Here is an 18,779-nt window from a genome sequence, read left to right as displayed (position 1 = left end):
TGCCAGCTGCCCCGGTGAAACGCCGAAGGTACCGTAACGCCCGATTTCAGCTACAGAGAGTCGCTCAGCGTCAGGGGAGGTCTGCAGCGCTGCTGACGGGACAGGCCGATGCTCTGACACCGCAGCCGCTGGTTTTGGAGGCGACGCGTATGGTCCTCACTGCACCTAGGGAAGGAGGGAACAGCAACACACGCACACAGACTGCAGCACATGGATAATCTTTATTGGTAACATCAGTGGAGCACCAGTAAACCATTACTGACTGTAGTGGTGACACACAGCTGAGGCACATGCTAAGGCACTTTTATTATATATAAAAAAAAAAAATTAAATTTTTTTGTGACAGCAATTGGGACACGAGGCTCCTGCATTTAGAGCGCTTCAGGCATACAGTATGGTGCTTCATATTTAATTATTTTTACTTCGCTCATAAGTAGGTCTAAATGCAGCATATACAATATGGTTAAGAATACAGGTAAATCCAGCAACCAGTGTACGGTGTAGAAAAGTAAAGACTATCTATATATAACCATGGTCCCAATAGAAAGGCAGTGATAAAGACCTTTATTTTTTTCTTAATTACTTATTACGAGAGATACAAAGGCCTTACATATATCTGTGCAGATTAAAGGGTTTTTAATATACTCTTAGTCAATGGTGCACAATAACTAATCCCAACCCTTGGTTACAGAGCAGGTGCAAGAGGCTTGGACATGTCAATAAAAGAGGGATTTCCCTCCCCTTATCCCCACCCTCTGCCCACTACCCTATTTAATTCCCCTAGATTCTGTCTATTACCATTAAATATATTTGGTCCCCCAGAGATTCTCAGACAAGCACAAGGACACTGTTCTGCTTCCCCAGCCTGTCATTAACTACTGGTCCACGCTACCTTAGATGAAACCGCTCAGAGGCAGAGACACTAACAGGACATCATTGCACTTCAGAGATCTGTCCGGACAGTAAAAATGAGAAGAAAAAAAAAGACAACTTTGGCAAGTCCTCCAGGTAACTGGTCCCAAGAGGAGCTTCCCTCTTCACCCCTCCCTGGAAACATGTGAAAGAAGAAAGGGCAAATTGCCATGGCCAAAGCACACCGTTTTTCCTGAAACTGCTCCCAAACCATGTGGGTGGGCAGATTAAAAGAGGCAGAAGTCTGAGGTCACTGAACATGATTGCCGAAAGCAAACAAAGAGGGAGGGGAAAGAATACAGGAAGGAGCTTCCCTGCAGCTAGAATCAAAGACAAAAGGAGATTTACAGCAAAAATAATCTTTCCCTAACCCCACTCCCTCCAAACTGTGTAAGGATTCACCAGCAGACACGGCACAGACAGTTCTACAGGCCTTTGTAGTGGCCAAACTGCTGGTCAGATTTCAGAGCCCCGACTCTTTGGCATTAAATACAAAGAGGATTAGGAAACTGGAAAGAGGAGGAAACTAGGAACACAGATGCCCGATGGCTCCAGATACACAGAGCTGGGCTTGCTCTGCAGATCCCCAGCCAATTTAGGAGGAGAGGGTTTGCTGAAAGTCCAATGGAAGAGGGGAGGGTGGATGGGCCACTCCATCACGTGTAACCTGGGTCAAATGGGAGGACTTATTCAGTAGCTTTGGCATCACCAGCATCTGCCTTGCCGTCCACTTCCTCATCGGAGCACTCTCCCGCACCCTTCCTGACAATTCGACGTGTGACGACAAACGGCAGGTCCCCACGCCTAGGGAAGGACAGACAGTACGTCAGCAACACAAGGTTTCACTGAACCCACCAAACAGGGCAGGCTCTGGAAAGTGGTAAGGAAGTACCTGGCCACGCCGTTTACTGGAGGCAGTTACAGCAAGACTCTGCTGGACTGGCTGCCAAGGTATTGCACAAAATGCTCTGTCTTACCTGAGTTTGCTCTTCAGGGAGCTGACTTCTCTATTCATTGCATCAGCTGTTTCAGTGGCATCCTCCAGCTCACGCTGGAGCTTCCTACGGGATGCGTTGGCTCGTTGGGCCTCCTCTTCTGCTTCCTCAAGCTGGCGTTTCAGCTGCTTCAAGCGCATGTTTGCCTTGTCCGCCTGAGCGTGTATGGAGGGGGGAAAAAACAGAAGGAAAGAAGAAAAAAAAAAAAAAAAAAAAAAAAGAGATCAGTGTTTCCCCAGAGTTACAGCACAGTAGTTAGAGCAGCAAAAAGCAGAGTTTCCAAAGCCCCCTCTTCCCTTTCTGAAGGGAGCTTCCTAGGACTTGACAGCTCCAAGCTTTTCCTTAAAAGCATTACATTTTCATCTGTACCATCTTGTAATTATCACAGTCAGGGAAAAGAAGAGAAATCCATAGGAAGGTTAACGCTAGAGCCCTCCTACATGCAGATGATGCCTTGGTCATAGAAGGGAAATCCTCCCACCAGAAGACTCACCAATGCTGCAGGTAACTATACACACCTGATCTTTGAATTGCTCAGCATTACGCCTCTCGTCATCCACCTGCAGCAAGATATCTTTCAGCTTCTTCTCGGCACGGCGCACCTGCTTGCTGGCAGCCTGGCGCTCCCTACATGGAAATACAGTGATGCTCAGACAAGAATTTATCTCCTGTTGTCCCCAACAAGATGACCTGACTTGGGCAAGTTAGAAACAAGGAAGATGGCAAAAGTCCTCCTAATTTAGTAAAAAGGAGATGGGTGGCAATGTTTCACAGAAATGACCAAAAGGCACTGATGTCATACAGATACGACCCTTCTTGCAGCTACAGAGGGGCAGCAAGTGTATCACAGCTGCAGTTTTAGGGGTGGTTAAGTCTGGAAGAAGCTAGAAGTCTCTACAGTGAAAAACAAGGAAGGTTTGCCAAGATCTTCCTGCTGTACTACCCAGTATATCTAGGATGAAGCCCTCACTCAGACAAATCAGAATTTGTTCAAAGAGCTTAAAATGCCAGACTGGGTGGGGGCTCATAAAACAGACGGAGTTTCTACTAGGACATACTTTGTCTCCATGTCCAACTGCTCTTCCAGTTGTGCTATCTTTGCTTCCAAGGCCGTGATGGTAGCCTTGTACTTGGACTTCACTGCACTCTCCATCTCCTGCAGTTTAAGCTTAAGCTCCTTGTTCTGGCGCTCCATCTGCTGGCGAGCGTTCTCATTCTTCTGCGCATTGCTGCGCTCAGCATTCAGGTCGGCATTCATCTGATCAATCTGCAGAGAGAAGAAGTACTCAGCATATCGAGCGCTCCAGCCTGAAAGGCCCATTTATTTCTCAGACACATGCTGACACGCAAAGAAGAAGGACCCTCAGGGTGAGCCGAATACCTGGAATAACTCTGATGCAGAGGGAGCTGTCTGTAGGCAGGGTACTTATCAAAATATCTGAAGTTTACCCAGATTTTCAAAGTAATTCCTTGAATAACAGGTTTATCAACCTCCTCTTAGGGCTAAACTTGCCAATCACGTACAGTGCTCTCTGGGGTGAAGGCCACGATTTGGCACGTAACACAGTAATTATCAGTCTTAGTGAATTACAAAAATCCTGAGGCAAGTGGATCCAAAACGTGTGTTTTACTAATTTATCATTTATTTGCTGTCTGTCTACTTCCACTACAAAGCAGCAGCTCAAAAACACTGACTTTCAAGGGTGAAAGGGCAAGAACTCAGTCCAATTCCAAGCCAGGGCTCTGGCTGACAGTCAACCAAGGAAAGAACTATGCTCTCATCCACCAGAGTGAAAAACCGTTTGGAAAACCATCAGCCTAGCTCCTTGGCTTTGGAGCGCTAAGAAAACAACATGCCTGACTCTCAAAGTCAGGCAGATAAAATATGGCAGAGAATAGGCAGATTAAGATCATGGTTTCTATAGCAGCCTAACAAATTCCATATGGTTAGTCCATTTGAAGAAGCATAGAACTGGCAGAAAAGTCATTTTCCAAACATACTGTGGCACTGTTCAGCATGCCAAGTTGGAGCAGCATGCTACAGATCATCTTTCTCATAATCCCTTAATACAGAAAAAACCCAACCTCTCAGTCCCTTTTCTATAAACTTGGCAGATTGTTCCAGCTACCCAATGATTTAAATGATCAAAACCAGTGAGTTAACACGAGCTCTGACTGCCCACCTGTATTCAGGTGTTTCATCTTGCTTGCATCTATGGACTTCTGAGGGCCTGTGCTGTACACAAAGCAGCAGCTGGCATTACTCAGAGTGCAGTCTGACAATTTACAGACTAGAGAGCCCCTACTGGCACATGCAGCCTGAACAGGTACCTGAAGATTTGCCTTCTTGAGCCGGTCATTGATTATCTCTGTGTTGCCCTGTTCTTCTTCTAACTCCTCCTCCAGCTGAGCTATCCGGGCCTCCAGGCGTCTCTTTTCCTCCATGGCCAGTGCTCTATAGGACACAGAAGCATTAAGGTAGTATTGGTGGCATTAATGCCTTGGGGAAAACTTGCCACTTCTCATTTTACAAAATAAGCTCAGTCTTTCAGGAGCAGAGAGGATAGAGGGCATGCGGCAGTCTATATAAAAATAACAGCCTGCAAAGTATTTTCTCAAACCAGCTCCTCCACCCTTAGACAGGGAACATTACTCACCCTTTACCACTGTTGTTGGCAATCTCATCAGCCAGCTCATCCCTTTCTTGCTGGGCCTGGCGCTTGGCACGCTCAGCAGCTGCAAGTTCCTGGAATGAAAACGAGACGGTCAGTGATCCAATGGGAAGCTACCAATTAATGCAGCATAGGAAAAAGTAGTTACTGGTAATGGGTGGTACGGTCTCTAGCTAGATCCAGACTTAATTATAAGACATGGTCTGCTCCCCTCCCACCCCACAGCTTCCTTTGTTTTGCACACTCCTATAGCTGTCAAGAAAGGGCCAAATTCTGCATGAAGTGGAATTTGTATTTAAGCAGAGCAAAAAGTACAAAAGAAAGGAAATAACCACTCCAGCTTAGACTGCTACACTTTGTTCTTGGCCAAAGAAAATGAACAAACCCTTGACTTGCATGCATATTCCATTACCTCCTGCAATTGGATCATCTCTGCTTCCATGCTCTTCAACTTCTTCTCATTTTCTTTGGCCTGTGCCAAGATCTCTTCTCTGGAAGTACGTGTGTCCTCCAGTTCCCGCATGTAATCCTTCATTTGTGCCTGAAAAGGGAGAACAAAAAAGGATGAATTTCAGAGCGTCCACATTAACAAATTGGGTTTGTTTATCTTACAGGAAGCACGGAGAGGGAATATGGAAATACAGATTCATTAATCTTCAGCTACCAAAATGGTTGCTCTAAAAAGAAAGAGGAACCATCCTTTTCCCATTTCATAAGTAACACAGAGAAATAGTAATGGAAGGAAACAGGAATGCTTAAATTGCAGGAAAAAAGAGGGGGGAAGGGAGGGTACAGGAAGCTTTCTAGTGAAGCAATGGAATGGACAGCCTAGGGACGATTTGGAGGTTTTCCTACAAACAGATCAGACAAATACCTGTAGGAATTACAAAGGCGTAACAGACCTGTCTTGGGGCAGGAGAAGGCCTAAGTGATATTTAAGTCCCTCTAGCTTTGCAGCTCCATAATACTTTCCAAACCACTGACATGAGGCAAAGCACTAGAGTGGACTTTCCCTACAGCTTGTCTCCCAGGGAGTTAAACAGGCAGATCAGGGTTAGAAGGATATCTGAAATGTCAATAAATCTTTTGCAGTAAATTGCTACAAGGTTCTGCTGCTCTTGTGACAGTGAAGCATGGTTCTCATGAGGTGAAATCTTGTATCCCATTTCCCTGGGTAAATGCTCTACACTGACAGCTAAACAGTGACAGTCGCAGTGGCTCACCTGCAGTTTGCGGAGCTGCTTGATGGCTTCTTCACGATTCTTGTTAGCAGTGTCTATATGGCTTTCCAAATCCTTCAGGTCCATCTCTAGCTTTTTCCTGGCAGCTACAGCAATGGAGCGCTGTTTTCGTTCATCTTCCAATTCCACCTCCATCTCTCGCACCTGTATGGAGAAATACAGGCATCAGCATTTCAGCTCCTTGATTTCCCAACAGCCACTTTTTGCATCCCCCTTTCAAACTGTACAGAAGTGCAAGCATGTGACTTGTTTTCATTCTTCCTGGCAGGGGGATGGGGCTAACATTCCTCACTAATAAAGCTACACGGGTTCCTTTGATAGCCAAAGGCTGTTTGAACAATTATGCACACAAGAGGGAAAGTCTCTCACAGCTTTGCAGCGCTGCCTGAAGAGTTACCATTAACAAGAATCTGTGGATTGGCAGTGTCTGTCTAACCATCTTTGGACACAAGTGCTTTTGTGTACGGAATACTTTCAAGATTTACAGAGCAATTCTTACTTGTCTAATCAGCTGTTTCTTCTTCTCTTCATTCTGTTCATCACGTCCCTGAAGGTCACGATCAAACTGTGCCTTCATGGCCTGTTGGTTCACTTCTAGACGCAGTTTGGCATCCTCTGTGGCCTGCAGTTCATCTTCCAGCTCTTCCAGCTGTGTCTTCATCTCCTCCACCTGCTGCTCCAGGGCTCGCTTAGCCTTCTCCAGCTCATGGACCTACAGCACAGTACCACACATGAGGTTTCCTCAAAGAGTGCAGACAATTTCACCTATCCTAAGAGCAAAAAAGTCTAAGAACAGCCACTCACATGAGATGGGATACAACACACTGAATCTGTCCCCTGTATTAGGGCAGAGATACCCCTCAAATCCAGCTGCTCGCATACCTGCAAGCTGCCAGTATAAATCATGATTACCTATTAGTTCTGGTCATGTAAGTGTGGTGGTGGGGAGAAAAAGAAAAGCATCTGTTAGCCCAGTCCTGACCTACTGCAAACTTATCAGAGCTGGAAACCTCTGGTTCTGACAGAATTCAAAAAAACACTTTTTAGCCTCTGCTTATTGTTTTTTTTCCTTCCTGCTTATCATAACATTTTTTGTCTTGAAATATTGGGGTTACTGTCTTCCACTGCCTGGCTAATCCCTGTGTTTTACATATCAGGCTCACATCATACCTTCATCTTTGCCACAATGATACCAGTTAATTTTCAGTTTGACACTACCTCATTTGGGTCATTTCCAAGCTCTTCCAACCCTCTTTCCCACCTACTAATGTAATACAAACATAACATTCAAAAACTCACAATGTGTGCAGTGTTCTCTAGTACATCCCTCTGTGTTCACACTAGCATAAGCTTTTTGCAGTATTAAACTAACAGTATCACCTCTGTGACATTTCCTGCCCAGATACTTCAGCTTCATACTTACACTTTTCCCAACATCATCCTTTGAACTCATCAGGTCTTCCATCTCTGTGCGGAACTGCTTATTGATTCGTTCCAGCTCAGCTTTCTGCTCTATGGCCTCTTCCAGGGCTCTGGCCAGGGAGAGGGCCTTGGTCTCCTTCTCACGGGCTTCTGCCTCAGCATGGTCCCGTTCTTCTGCATACTTGGCAGAGATGTTCTTCTCCTCTGCCAATAGCTACAAGAGCACAGCATCAGCATTCTGAGACATTACTGACAAATTTCTAACAAGGTAAACATGCATTTTTTCTTTACTGCCTTCTTGATAGTGTTCTGCCATGGATAGAAGGAACCAAGAAAATGCAGCTTCAACGAATGAAGCATGCCACCCCACCTTTAATAACTGTGCTGACCCCAAATGAACAAACTTCTGATTCTCTAGGCCTCCAATCTATTCTTTCCAACCTTCCCTCAAAGATGATCTGCAAACACCTTTGAACTTGGTCTTGATATAAATGTTATCCCTTTGGGAAAAGGAGCATCGCTAAACTTGTTATGCATGGAACAGTATTAATTTACTCTATGAAAGCTTATTTCTCCACTCTATGTGCTATGCCTTAGTTCAGAAATAATATGCATTCTCCAAGTAGCATTGCTTAGGTATTCTTAAAGCAGACCTGTCAACAAGGGCAGGTTGGATGGGGCTTTGAGCAACATGGTCTAGTGGAAGTGTCCCTGCCCATGGCAGGGGTGGTTGGAACTAGGTGATCTTTAAGGTGCCTTCCAACCCAACCCATTCTATGATGCTATGATAAGATACACCTACTGAATGCCCAGTGACTAAAGTCATACCTGATCAAACTTCTTCTGCTTCTTCTCTAGGTTGGAAACGATCTGCCGCTGATGATCGAGGTCCACAGCGAGGTCATCCAACTCTTGCTGCAGGCGGGTCTTCGTTTTTTCCAGCTTGTCATACGCAGCTGTCTTCTCTTCATAACGCTGGCTCAAGCCCTCCAAGTCCTTCTGCAGCTTCTTCCTGGCTTCCTCTGCTGACTCAAGGCAGCCCAGACCATCATCCATCTTCTTCTTTGCGTCTATTGCCTGAAGGAGAGAAAAGATAGCACATGAAGCCACACCACAGATAACACTATACAGTACCAGAAGTTGAGGAAATAAGTCTGCTCATTTCTGAAGGTACTACTCCCCCCTCAAATAATACTGTAGGACTGAATTCCCAAAGGGATTCCTGGATAGAAATCTACAAGCAGTTCATATGATTATCATCAGAGACCTCTTAATTTCCCCTCTCATCCAAATCAGCAGGATCACCCTTTCCCAGGAAGGGTTCTACTACTAGAAGTCAATTCTGCATTTAGATTTTACTTCCTTCAAGACAGACCTACATTTATGCTTCCTCTCAAAAGTCATTGGTTTACAGGATGCAGATTTTGTACCTGTTGCTGAAGAATAGAGATCTGTTTCTCCAGGTTTCTCTTTGTCTCCTCTTCTTCTTCCAGTTGCTCTTTGAAACTGTTCTTCTCATCCTCCATTTGCTTCAGCTTAGTGCTGAGGCTCAGTTTTAGGCGAGTCTCCTCCTGCAGCAGCTCCTATAAAGCAAACAGCCCAGTGGAATTCAGCACTGCTCCTTGGCTTTAAAGGCTCACAATCCTCACCCACTCTCTCCAGAATGAGTACTTTTGAAGTTGAGTTTAAGTATGCAACTTATTTCACAGATAAGACAACCAAAGCCAGAATTTAAATAATTGTCTTCCAGATAGTCAGTACAGAAACAAAATATTCAGAAGGGTCCTATTCTCTCGTGCACTCTAATGATTAAAGTATACTACTTTACTACACAAGCCATGCACAGTCCTTTCTGGAGCCCTCTGAGTAGCACACAAAGCATTAAAACCTTTCCCAACAATAGCGTGACTGTACTCTGCTACATGACTTTCTCATATTCAAGTATCAAAGAAACAGACAACAGGCTAAAGTGATTTAGCATGATCAAAAACAACGTTAGTCTTAGCAGAATTGTAAGATGCTGGTCATTTATCAACAGCATTTATTGACTTATGCTGTGAATGCTTGAGCTGAAGGATCTGTAGAGACTAATAAGACCAGTCTTCAAACTAGTGCATAATTTTTTGTATAGTGCACTACCTTTGAATCTGTTTTTTAAAAACAGGAATAAGTAGACAGAACATCAATGACTGTTTAAGGTTACTCAGTATCTGAGGTTTGGCATGCTCTCCCTTTCTTTCCCTTCCAACCTTCTGCTTGGTACTCCATGCTTTACCAAAAGACTTATAGTCTATTAACTGTAAATGGTTGTTTTATCCCAAAGAATAAGACTAAGCATGATTCTTTCCTGAGAAAATACCAAATTATTTGAATCTATCACTTCCCCAACATGCACTGGGAAATAAAATTTTCTGCTTAACTTTACAAATTTACCAGAAACCACAGACACACACACACAAACAAAACCCCTATCAAATATTGACTATGAAGATCTCGAACAAGAACTTAGCATTCCAGTGCAGTTCTAGCATTAAAGAGCTCTCTAGCAGAAAGGTGATAAAGGAGGACTTCTAAATCTAAGACAGGGAAAGTGACATATGTTTCACATACTGAGGAAGCGGAAGGAAGATAAACAGCTTGTTTCTGCAGAAATGCTCTGAATACCATGCAATATAACCCCTTAGCAAAAACCAGCCAGATCCAATCCTTTGAAGTGTTGTATATCCAGTATTTAATGGTGTCCAGAGTGATTTCTCACTTTAGAATTTGTAATGGACACTGGCTGCACCACACACAGCTGCCTTGGCTTCCAAAGCTCTCACCTGCGTATCCTGAAGCTGTGATTCCAGAGCAGAGAAGTCCTTTGCTAATTTGATTGATTTGCTGTCAGACTGGTTCAAAAGACCTGTGACATTGTCCAACTCGACCTGAAGGAGAGATCAGAGCATCAATTATTAAATGCATCAGCAAAAACAAAGCCAGGAACAAGCAAGCAGTTGCGAGACCCAAAAGTGAAAACGGAGGCACCTCTCAACAGTAAAGCATGTGTATAATCTCTCACAGGAATGAATGCATCATTTCCAAAGTCCCAGGGATGAAATATGAAAAGTTGAAAATAGATTTTTACTTGGGATCACCTCTGTTGCAACAGCCTTCTGGTTTTGGTTGTTTTGGTCTTTTTAAGGCCTATATGAGATTTTAGACAGCCTGACAAGAATTTTAAAAGCTTCTATTAAACTAACTCTCTTCTATTTTATACTATCTGCTTCAGGACTATATCTAGAGTCTTAAAATTACATTTTCACACTCCAAAAGATACTGCACACACCAGCAATGCTCAACTTCTAATGACAACCCTCCGTAAAAGAGACGGCAGAAGACAATGCTCCACGTGAGTCAAAGGGATTTGTTGTTCCCTTGAAGAAAGGAGGAAAAAACCCTAAATTTCCACATCACCCTTGAGCCACCCCTCATCACCATCAACCACATTACAAAGCATCAAGACACTGTCTTCCAAATTAGTTACACAATCATCAGTCTGTTTGTGCCATTTCAGGTCCACAAGCAGCTGAATGTTTACAGAACTGTACTGTACAAACTGCTGCATGCTGAAGGGGAGCACATATGCTGATATTTTAAGGCTTCAAAACTCAAATGGCAACTGGTTATTTCACCTTCTCAGGGCTGCTCATGATAAGCGACATCAATCCAAATGTCCTGCCCTGGCAGTGAGTTAAGGAGTATGCATAGTCCTTGGGAAGCAAACTATGGATTTGCTTTTTGTAGGAACTTTATCCTCAGGAGGAACAAGATTTTTGAACTAGCTATGGGGAGGTACCATTCTACAACCTTTTCTCTCTAGCCCTGGGCTGAATCAGAAGCTAAGGAAAACCTGTGCCACTCACCTGCAATTTGTTAACCTTCTCAGCCAGTTCAGTCTTCACTCTCTCACCTTCTGTAAATTTCACCTGCAGTTCTTGGAGCTGAGCATCTACTTTTTTCCGCTTGTGCTCAGCATCCCCTTTACCCTGCAGAAGAACCTTCACCTCATTGGATAGTTCAGCCCTCTCACTTTCCAGAGCTTGTTTTGCTTTTTCAAGATTTGCTTTCACCTGAGGGGAAAAAAAACAAAACAGCAAAACCCCTCAGATTTTAGATATGGCAGGATCCTTCCACCAAGTACTCCCCCCCTCACCCCCTGAACAAGCAAGCTAATGTTGCAGGTGTAGCGGATAAGTTGTAGACTGCTTACTCAGAAAAAGCAATTTGACAGCTTGTCACTGATAAGCAGGAGACAATGTAACAATCAGAGAAGATGACAATACAGGAGATAGTCTTGTACCATCAGATTTCCAAATTAAAGGTTGTATAAGTCAACAAGTGCTAGCAGTGAAAAGAATGTCTTGGCTATGCAGTATAACATGCCTGATGGGGAAAAAAGAATTAATGCAACTATTTAAAACAACTTCACATACGCTTCATAGTGAAAAATGATCTACCAAGGGAAGAAGAAGAGCACATGTATCAGAAGCCTAGTATCATGAATACTTCATCTTCTTCTGCGGCTTTAAGATATTGTCATAGAGCAGCTATCATTTCAGGGAGGTTGACTGCTTTGGCCTTGTGTTTTCTGTTCCACATACCCGTTTGGTTTGTTCTAACTGCTCTGCTAGCTCTTCAATAGCTTGTGAATGTTTCTGCCTCATCTCTTGGATTTGAGCCTCATGAGTCTTTGCCTCATCTTCAAGGGTCTTCTTCAAAACCGTTACTTCTTGTTCTCTCTTTGACCTGCAAAATTCACAAAGTCCATTTAGATGCCAAGGAAAGAATCAAACAGATGTGTATAACCACCAACAGCATTTCTAATGCAGGAAAATGCCAAGGTCTGTTCAGCCCTTTGAGCTACAAAGACACTTTTCAAAGTTAGAACTTAGCATTGCACCCTTCTTAAGTTCAAGCTGGCAGCATTACTTTCAGCCTAAGAAGGAAAAGCCTGAAAGTATGAATGTTTCAGGGGTATCACTAACACTATGGTTAGGGAGCAAATTAACTTTCTTACATCAGAAATGCAGGTAATGCAGTCTTGACTACAGCTTGCACACTACCTCCTTCTGTAGTCACTGAGGCTGCTAACCATCCTACCCTGATAAAGGCAAAGACTTGCTTTGGTAAGAGACTGGATGAGGCAGCATTTATTAAAAGTCAAAACCAAAACCAAGTAAGACAACACATCTACATGCTGGAGTTACCTGAGCTCTTGCTGAGCAGCTGTAGAATCTAGCGTGTCTTCTAGCTCTGTTTTCAATGCTTCCAGCTCTTCTCCCAGATCCCGCTTCTGTTTTTCAGCTTTATTCCTGAATGCTCTCTCTGACTCCAGGTCTTCCTGCAGCTCAGTGATCTGGGATTCGAGTTCCCTGATCTTTTTCAGGGCCATGTTCTTCTGAGCTGCCTCTTCTTCCACCCTGTGTTCAAACATAGGGTTCTGGTCAGAGCCAGATTTAAACTGTATGTAAATTAAAACCACCTGTCCTACTAAGAATAATCAAGAAAAAAGCTGGTATTGGTCAGCTCTACAATATTACATTCAAACTTTGATCCATACATCATCTACAAATTCTAAGTTCTATTTCTCAATACTTGAGAGAGCACGATTACTTACCTTAAAGAAGGGGACAGAGAGAGACTGACAACAGAAGAAAGCAGAAGAGAAAGCACCATTTTACATTGGAAATTGGACACTTTACTGAATAGACGAATGTAGCAACTACCAGAGAGGCAGCGTGTTGCCACTACTTTTGAACCCCCTCTGAATTCTTACTGCTCCAGTGAAACACGTGCAGTGCACATTACATTCATAGTCTAGCTCTGTACAGAGAATGTGGCAGTGAGCAGAGCCAACGAACTCTGATGCTGAGGACATGGATCTTAACAGTTCACAGGCTGAAATACAATAGCCACAGATTCCATTTAGTCCCTATTCCAAAGTGACATGAGACAAGAAATACTTCCCAACCTGGTGGTCCCTGAACCCTGCAGGGTCAGGTTCTCACCTAGCTAAGGCTGCCTGCAGCTCCTCTTCCTTCTTGGCCAGCTGCATTTTCAGTTCTGCAATCTGAGCCTGCAGCTCAGCAATCTGGTCATGCAGATCACTGGAGTCCCCTTCAAGCTTTCGACGAGTCTTTTCCAATTCTTGCCTCTGCTTTTCTTCACGTCGCAGACGTTCTGATGGAGATGGGGACACATTAAGTTACACAAACGACACATACTCAAAGAACGTTGTACGAGCAGAGAAAATAAAGCTATTTAAGCAATACTTTCTTTCCTAATAATACAACTGGCCAAACCGTAGCTGGAGTGCATTATTCTGTCAGGACCTATACATGCAACTGCCCCCATATTTTGCCCTCAAAACATACCTGGGCAATTTCCCTTTCCCTCATTTTATAGCCAAACCTCCTTCCCCTCTTTCACTGTAGTAAACAGTGCCAGCACAATGCCCGTCGTTCCCAACATCCGCACCACACAGGCGTAACCACTCATTAAGTGATGCTGAACGCAAGGTCTGTTCTCCCTTTACTGAAACTAAATAGGCTGTCTCCTGCTACGTTAACCTGGGCGGTCTCCAGATGAAGTGCCTCTAGCTTGAACTCTGAAGAACTTGTGTCAACAGGATATCAGAAAGAGTACTAACCCTGACAGATTGATGCTGTTGGAAGTAGAAAAGTGGAGACACTTCCACAGCAGGAGAAGAAAGAGAACCAGCCTCTCTTCTCCATTGGCCTGCTGCTTTGGAGAGGATTTTTATTTAGATCAAGGGCTCAGCTGACAAGGCACATAACCTTCAGCCAGCCACTGAACAGCTCTATCAAACCGATCAATAGCATACACACTATAGACTAATTTTTAACCCCTCAGAAACTGGAGAGGACTAAAACTCTAGAAATTAAACTGAAGTTCAACAAACTTTAACAAGAAACCACCTAAAACTAAACTAAACAGGCAAGTCCTTTGCAGGATCTGCCTTTAAAAAAAAAAAAACAAATAACAACCCAAAAAACCCAAACCACAAATACAAAACCAAAACCACCTTCAAGGTCTGTGATCATGGCCTCATGCTTATTTTTGAGTTTGGCTAAACTCTTAGATTTCTCCTCTTCCTCTGTCAGGTTTGTTGTAAATTCTGACATTCTGTCTTCCAACAGTTTCTTTTCCTGCAGAATTAAAAAGGCAGTGTCAAAGCAGTTTCTGGAATTACAGGAGATTTTTCCAGAGTTGACTGTGCTTAAAGATGGCAATGTCATGAGTGCCTACTCCTGCTACAAGGAAACTTGGAATAAAAGAAATCCTTTCAGGATTACAGTTAGTATTCAAATAAATGGTTACTTAAAGATTTGTATTTGATAGCCCTTTCAAAGCTGAATGGGAAGTCTGTTTATGAAATAACTTGATACTTTTTGGCATAACAATCTATCACAAAACATTTGCTCATGGATTGTTATTTAGTCAAGGCTATTTAAATATCATATGATACTGACATGTAAAGAATACAGGCAGGTGGCTAATTTAAAAAATTCAGGTCAGAGATGTCAAAGACAAGATGGAATTCATTCATAAGTTTCCCTGTAATATGGGAAAGGTCACCCTTTGGTGGGTGGCTCCAGGAGAAAAACCTCTGCATCTTTAGCCTGCTTAAGAAGCTGCAGGAGTCTTACCTTAGCCAATTTGAGATTCTGATCTTCCAGAACTATCACATCTTCTTCCAGTTTCTTCAATTTGGCCTCTGTGGTCACTTTTTCTAGCTGCAACTTCTGCCTTGCGCTTTCCTCTTCTTCCAGCTGCTCCTCTAGTTCCTTCACAACACCCACAGAAAAGCAAGGCATTTGTCAGTGCTGCTCACTAACCAATGTAACAGCACAGCAGCAATACTAGAACTTGGAAGGTTTCTTTATGCTTCCTTCAAGGTATTGTTAGTACTTTCCAGAAGTGACATCTCTATCATGACTTAATGCAACACACTGCATTCTAACAAACAAGTTTCCTAGCAGAATAAACAATGCTATTTTGCAAAGAAGAATGCTACCATCCTAAAACACCCGGCTTAAGCAAATACTTGTCTAATTATTTACAAGTGGCCATCATCTTCATCTTCAGGAATGGAACAGTTCATTCCAGATGACTGACTGAAGGCCTCAGGCTCGGCACCAGAATCGCTGTGTTCTATTGCTATTTCCACAGATAGATTTTTCTATGCTTTTTGTTGTTGTTCTCTCTCTCTCCCGTTTCCCTCCAAGCTGAGACAAAAGAATGACTCTAACTCTTACTATCCTCTTTACTGACAAGAGGCAGCTTACCTGGATGTTCTGCTGCATTTTCTTCTTTTCAGCCTGCAGGTGTTGACACCGTTCTTCCTCTTCCTCCACCCTTGCTTCCAGGTCATGACAAATCTCCTCCAATTCTTGTTTCTTGGCTGTCAGGCGGGCTCTTATCTCCTCAGCTTCAGCACAGAGTTCAGTTTCTGCTTGCAACTGTTCCTGCAGCTGCATCTTCTCTGCCATTAGCTACATTGGACACAAAGCCAGAAATAAGACAAGCTCCGGTTTACCAAAGCACTTGGCAATCTGTGTTAAGTGAAATTATGTGCTCCTGTGTTCCAGTTAGTCTTAATCATTGCAGCAGTCTCCTGCTGCTAATCAAAAGCTAAATCTCAAAACATAGTTTTTAAGTGTTTGTTCTCCTTCACATAACATGCACTGCAACTAGATGTTAGCCTTAACAAATTTCTCAAGACCACATCCATTTGAAATAGGGAGATTGTCTAGTTTTCCCCTGCAAAATTAACACAAATAATTATCAGCCCTACAGAAAAACAATCCCGCTGCCACGTTCTGTGTTCCAAACAAAAAGGATTCCATTAATGACGAGGTTGAATTCAACCAGCTTCCTATAATACTCAGCCAAAAGAGACTTTTCTTCACGTAATGGCTATAGAAGGGCAGTAGGTGGTCACTGTACAAAATGCCCTGCTAGAGGAACTGAGCTGGGAAGAAGGGCAAAGGAAATTGAACAAGATGGCAGCTAAGTCACCTATTTCAACAAGGTGGAATCCCGCAGCTTGTCCGTCAGACCAATAAAGCAAAGGAGGTGCTCTCAAGCAGCTGGCCAGGTAGAGAGAGGATGACTTTTACACAAGATTTGCAAACTCACCTGGGCCTGGAAGGTCTCCATCTCACTCAGTCTATTTTCTGCAGCTAGCTGCTTCTCCTTGACCTTGATCAGTTCTTCTTCCTTTGCCATCATCTCCTCTTCCTGTCTGCTTACTTGTAGAAGGGGCTTCACCTGAAAGGCAAACAAAGGGAATGAGACTTGTATAAGAAACAAGGAAAACATGAAGAAATGCTCTTGTACTTGGATAAGCATTGAATAAAACAATATTTTAGATAAGTGTGATATTTGAAGGACTGACCAATTGTTTTGTTATGAACACTGGGAGGATCACAGAGGACTAGGTATCATCTGCTCTGCCAATAACACACTTTCTGCCTGCCCAACTTTTTCTCCAGGATGGGATGCATCAGAAAAGGGTTGGGTAAATTCCAGACCCTCAAGGGCTAAGTAGTAATAGCAGGAGAATAAAAAAGTTGCCATAGAGAGGGGAAATTCACAGGTAGGTCAACGTAAACAAAAAACAAACACCACCCATCTCCATGCTCCCCCATCAAAAACCCTCAGAAGTCATTTCATATGAAAGAGAAGAAAAGTTTAAATGCTGCTCTCAACTCTCATTTAGCTGCAAAGTCTTATGGCTAAAAAGCAAGAAATCACATACATTCAGAAAAAAGACCATTTCTTCATGTGCTCATTGTCCTTGTAAAAGTACAATATCTACAAGTCTAACAGCAAGATCAGAGCTCAGTGCTTTTCCTCTGCTCTTACAGCCCTGGAGAAAGAGATGGCAAGCCATCCCTATACTAACAATTTTTGATTAGCTAAATTGACTAGACATGTAATAAGTGACTCTTTGAAGTGCCATACCACCAAAGCAAGCAATCCTCTTACTCTTCTTGGGCATAAAGCATTAAAAGATGACTTCTGCTTTTCCACACCATTACTTGGATATAGTCTTGCACTTGGTTTATGCAGGCATACTGCATAGGTATAAAATATGCTATGATATTCTCTGCCTAAATGAATCAAAGTGTAGTTGTAAGCCAGCCCGATTGTAGAGGAAGTAGCTTCTGTGCTCTGGTTTAACCTGAGAAGCTCAAATTGCAACAAAATTGTCAAAATTGCAAAGGCAAAAAAAAAAAAATTACCTTGGTGAACAACCTCCACCACTGCCAGTTCCGCAGTTTCAAATAGGCAGCACAGTTCCTCTGAAGCACTTTCATGGCTGTCAATTGCTGCTGGCGCTTGGCAAAGGCTCTGCAAGGTAAAAGGAGGTCAGACAAAGGAATCCGCAGCAGCATGCAACTCTCTCCACCAAGCCCTTTGTTAGATACCTCTACATTTTTACTTTAGAAGGTTCCCTCCTAAAAAACCAGCAAAATTTCCAGTGAACTTCCTGTATCTTTTCAAGTTTTTTTTCTGCTCAGGTAAGAGTGGTTATCCTTTCCTTTATTCAATTTCCTATTTAATAAAGTTTTTCCCTAATATCTTCTAATCTGAAAAGCCTCACTATTTTCACTTCAAAACAGGGAGATCTGAAACAGAGGTCTGTTTTCCTGCCAATCTGACAGGTATTAGTTTTGTTTTTAAAACCATACCATTTGCAGTCCTACCCAACAGCTTAAGAGAAATCCTATACCTCTTGGATCAGTACTGTACTAAGACCTTTTCATTTTCACATTTGCAGTTTGCAGCACTTCCGTCAAAAACTTTGCCTGCTGTATAGTATTCCTATAGAGAGCAATAGACTTTACTGCTCTGATAGTATGTGGGATAGTAGCACATGGAGTTTCTTGCAGGTGCCAGAAGTCCAGCATTACAGAGATCAGAAAATGCTAAAACACCATCAACTGTTATATACAACAAATAAATCATGGCCTTTCTGACAAAAAATACTTTCTAGTCAGCTGGTTTTGAAGAGAAACTTATACCTGAATGGGAGAAATACACTTGCTTATAATGTACTTCACAAAAATGGTCCTTACTTTCTGGCCAGGTAGCCTCTGCAGCATGCTTGGAAGCCAATAATGACATCTGTGATCTTCAGGTCTCTCTCTTCCTCAAGATGAGCAAGGACTCCAGCTCTGAAAAACACTTTACTCTGTCCAATTCGGTAAAGGTTGGAATCCAGCTCCAATGCTTTAATCTAAAATGAGAGAGAGAATAATTCATCTCCTGCAAAGACTGCTTCAAGTGAAACATCATAAAACATATTAGTGTGTCACGGCTGTAAGATACCCCTTCCCTACAATGAGCCACTCAGGCCAACCAAAGTTGCTAGCTCCCAATGAAGTCCTGTCCCAATTAGAGGAGTTGGAGCTCAGCCAAGCACAGCATGAAATGGAGGTAAGCAGAGACAGAAAATATGATAG

The 18,779-nt window shown here is 43.0% G+C and overlaps 1 protein-coding gene across 2 annotated transcripts in view; it reads right to left on the bottom strand.

The window, feature by feature from the left end:
* Positions 1–207: 207 nt before the first annotated feature.
* The window catches only part of MYH9 (myosin heavy chain 9), a 72,369-nt gene continuing 53,797 nt past the window's right edge, over positions 208–18,779 (bottom strand). For both annotated transcript variants that reach the window (XM_075051374.1, XM_075051375.1), the window contains 23 exons: positions 18,393–18,553; positions 17,556–17,664; positions 16,447–16,578; positions 15,594–15,800; positions 14,955–15,092; positions 14,330–14,453; positions 13,293–13,464; positions 12,492–12,704; positions 11,886–12,030; positions 11,148–11,354; positions 10,065–10,169; positions 8,673–8,825; positions 8,071–8,319; positions 7,244–7,456; positions 6,320–6,532; positions 5,803–5,964; positions 4,992–5,120; positions 4,565–4,653; positions 4,239–4,362; positions 2,966–3,174; positions 2,426–2,534; positions 1,890–2,062; positions 208–1,716 (listed from right to left, as the gene is read on the bottom strand). In XM_075051374.1, coding sequence (XP_074907475.1) covers positions 1,599–1,716; positions 1,890–2,062; positions 2,426–2,534; positions 2,966–3,174; positions 4,239–4,362; positions 4,565–4,653; positions 4,992–5,120; positions 5,803–5,964; positions 6,320–6,532; positions 7,244–7,456; positions 8,071–8,319; positions 8,673–8,825; positions 10,065–10,169; positions 11,148–11,354; positions 11,886–12,030; positions 12,492–12,704; positions 13,293–13,464; positions 14,330–14,453; positions 14,955–15,092; positions 15,594–15,800; positions 16,447–16,578; positions 17,556–17,664; positions 18,393–18,553 — 3,654 coding nt within the window. In that variant the 3' untranslated portion in view covers positions 208–1,598. The remainder of the gene's footprint in view (positions 1,717–1,889; positions 2,063–2,425; positions 2,535–2,965; positions 3,175–4,238; positions 4,363–4,564; positions 4,654–4,991; positions 5,121–5,802; positions 5,965–6,319; positions 6,533–7,243; positions 7,457–8,070; positions 8,320–8,672; positions 8,826–10,064; positions 10,170–11,147; positions 11,355–11,885; positions 12,031–12,491; positions 12,705–13,292; positions 13,465–14,329; positions 14,454–14,954; positions 15,093–15,593; positions 15,801–16,446; positions 16,579–17,555; positions 17,665–18,392; positions 18,554–18,779) is intronic.

This window comes from Buteo buteo, chromosome 19 (genome assembly GCF_964188355.1).
Source record: "Buteo buteo chromosome 19, bButBut1.hap1.1, whole genome shotgun sequence".
NCBI classification, from domain to species: domain Eukaryota; kingdom Metazoa; phylum Chordata; class Aves; order Accipitriformes; family Accipitridae; genus Buteo; species Buteo buteo.
This window is presented reverse-complemented; position numbering and strand designations above follow the sequence as displayed.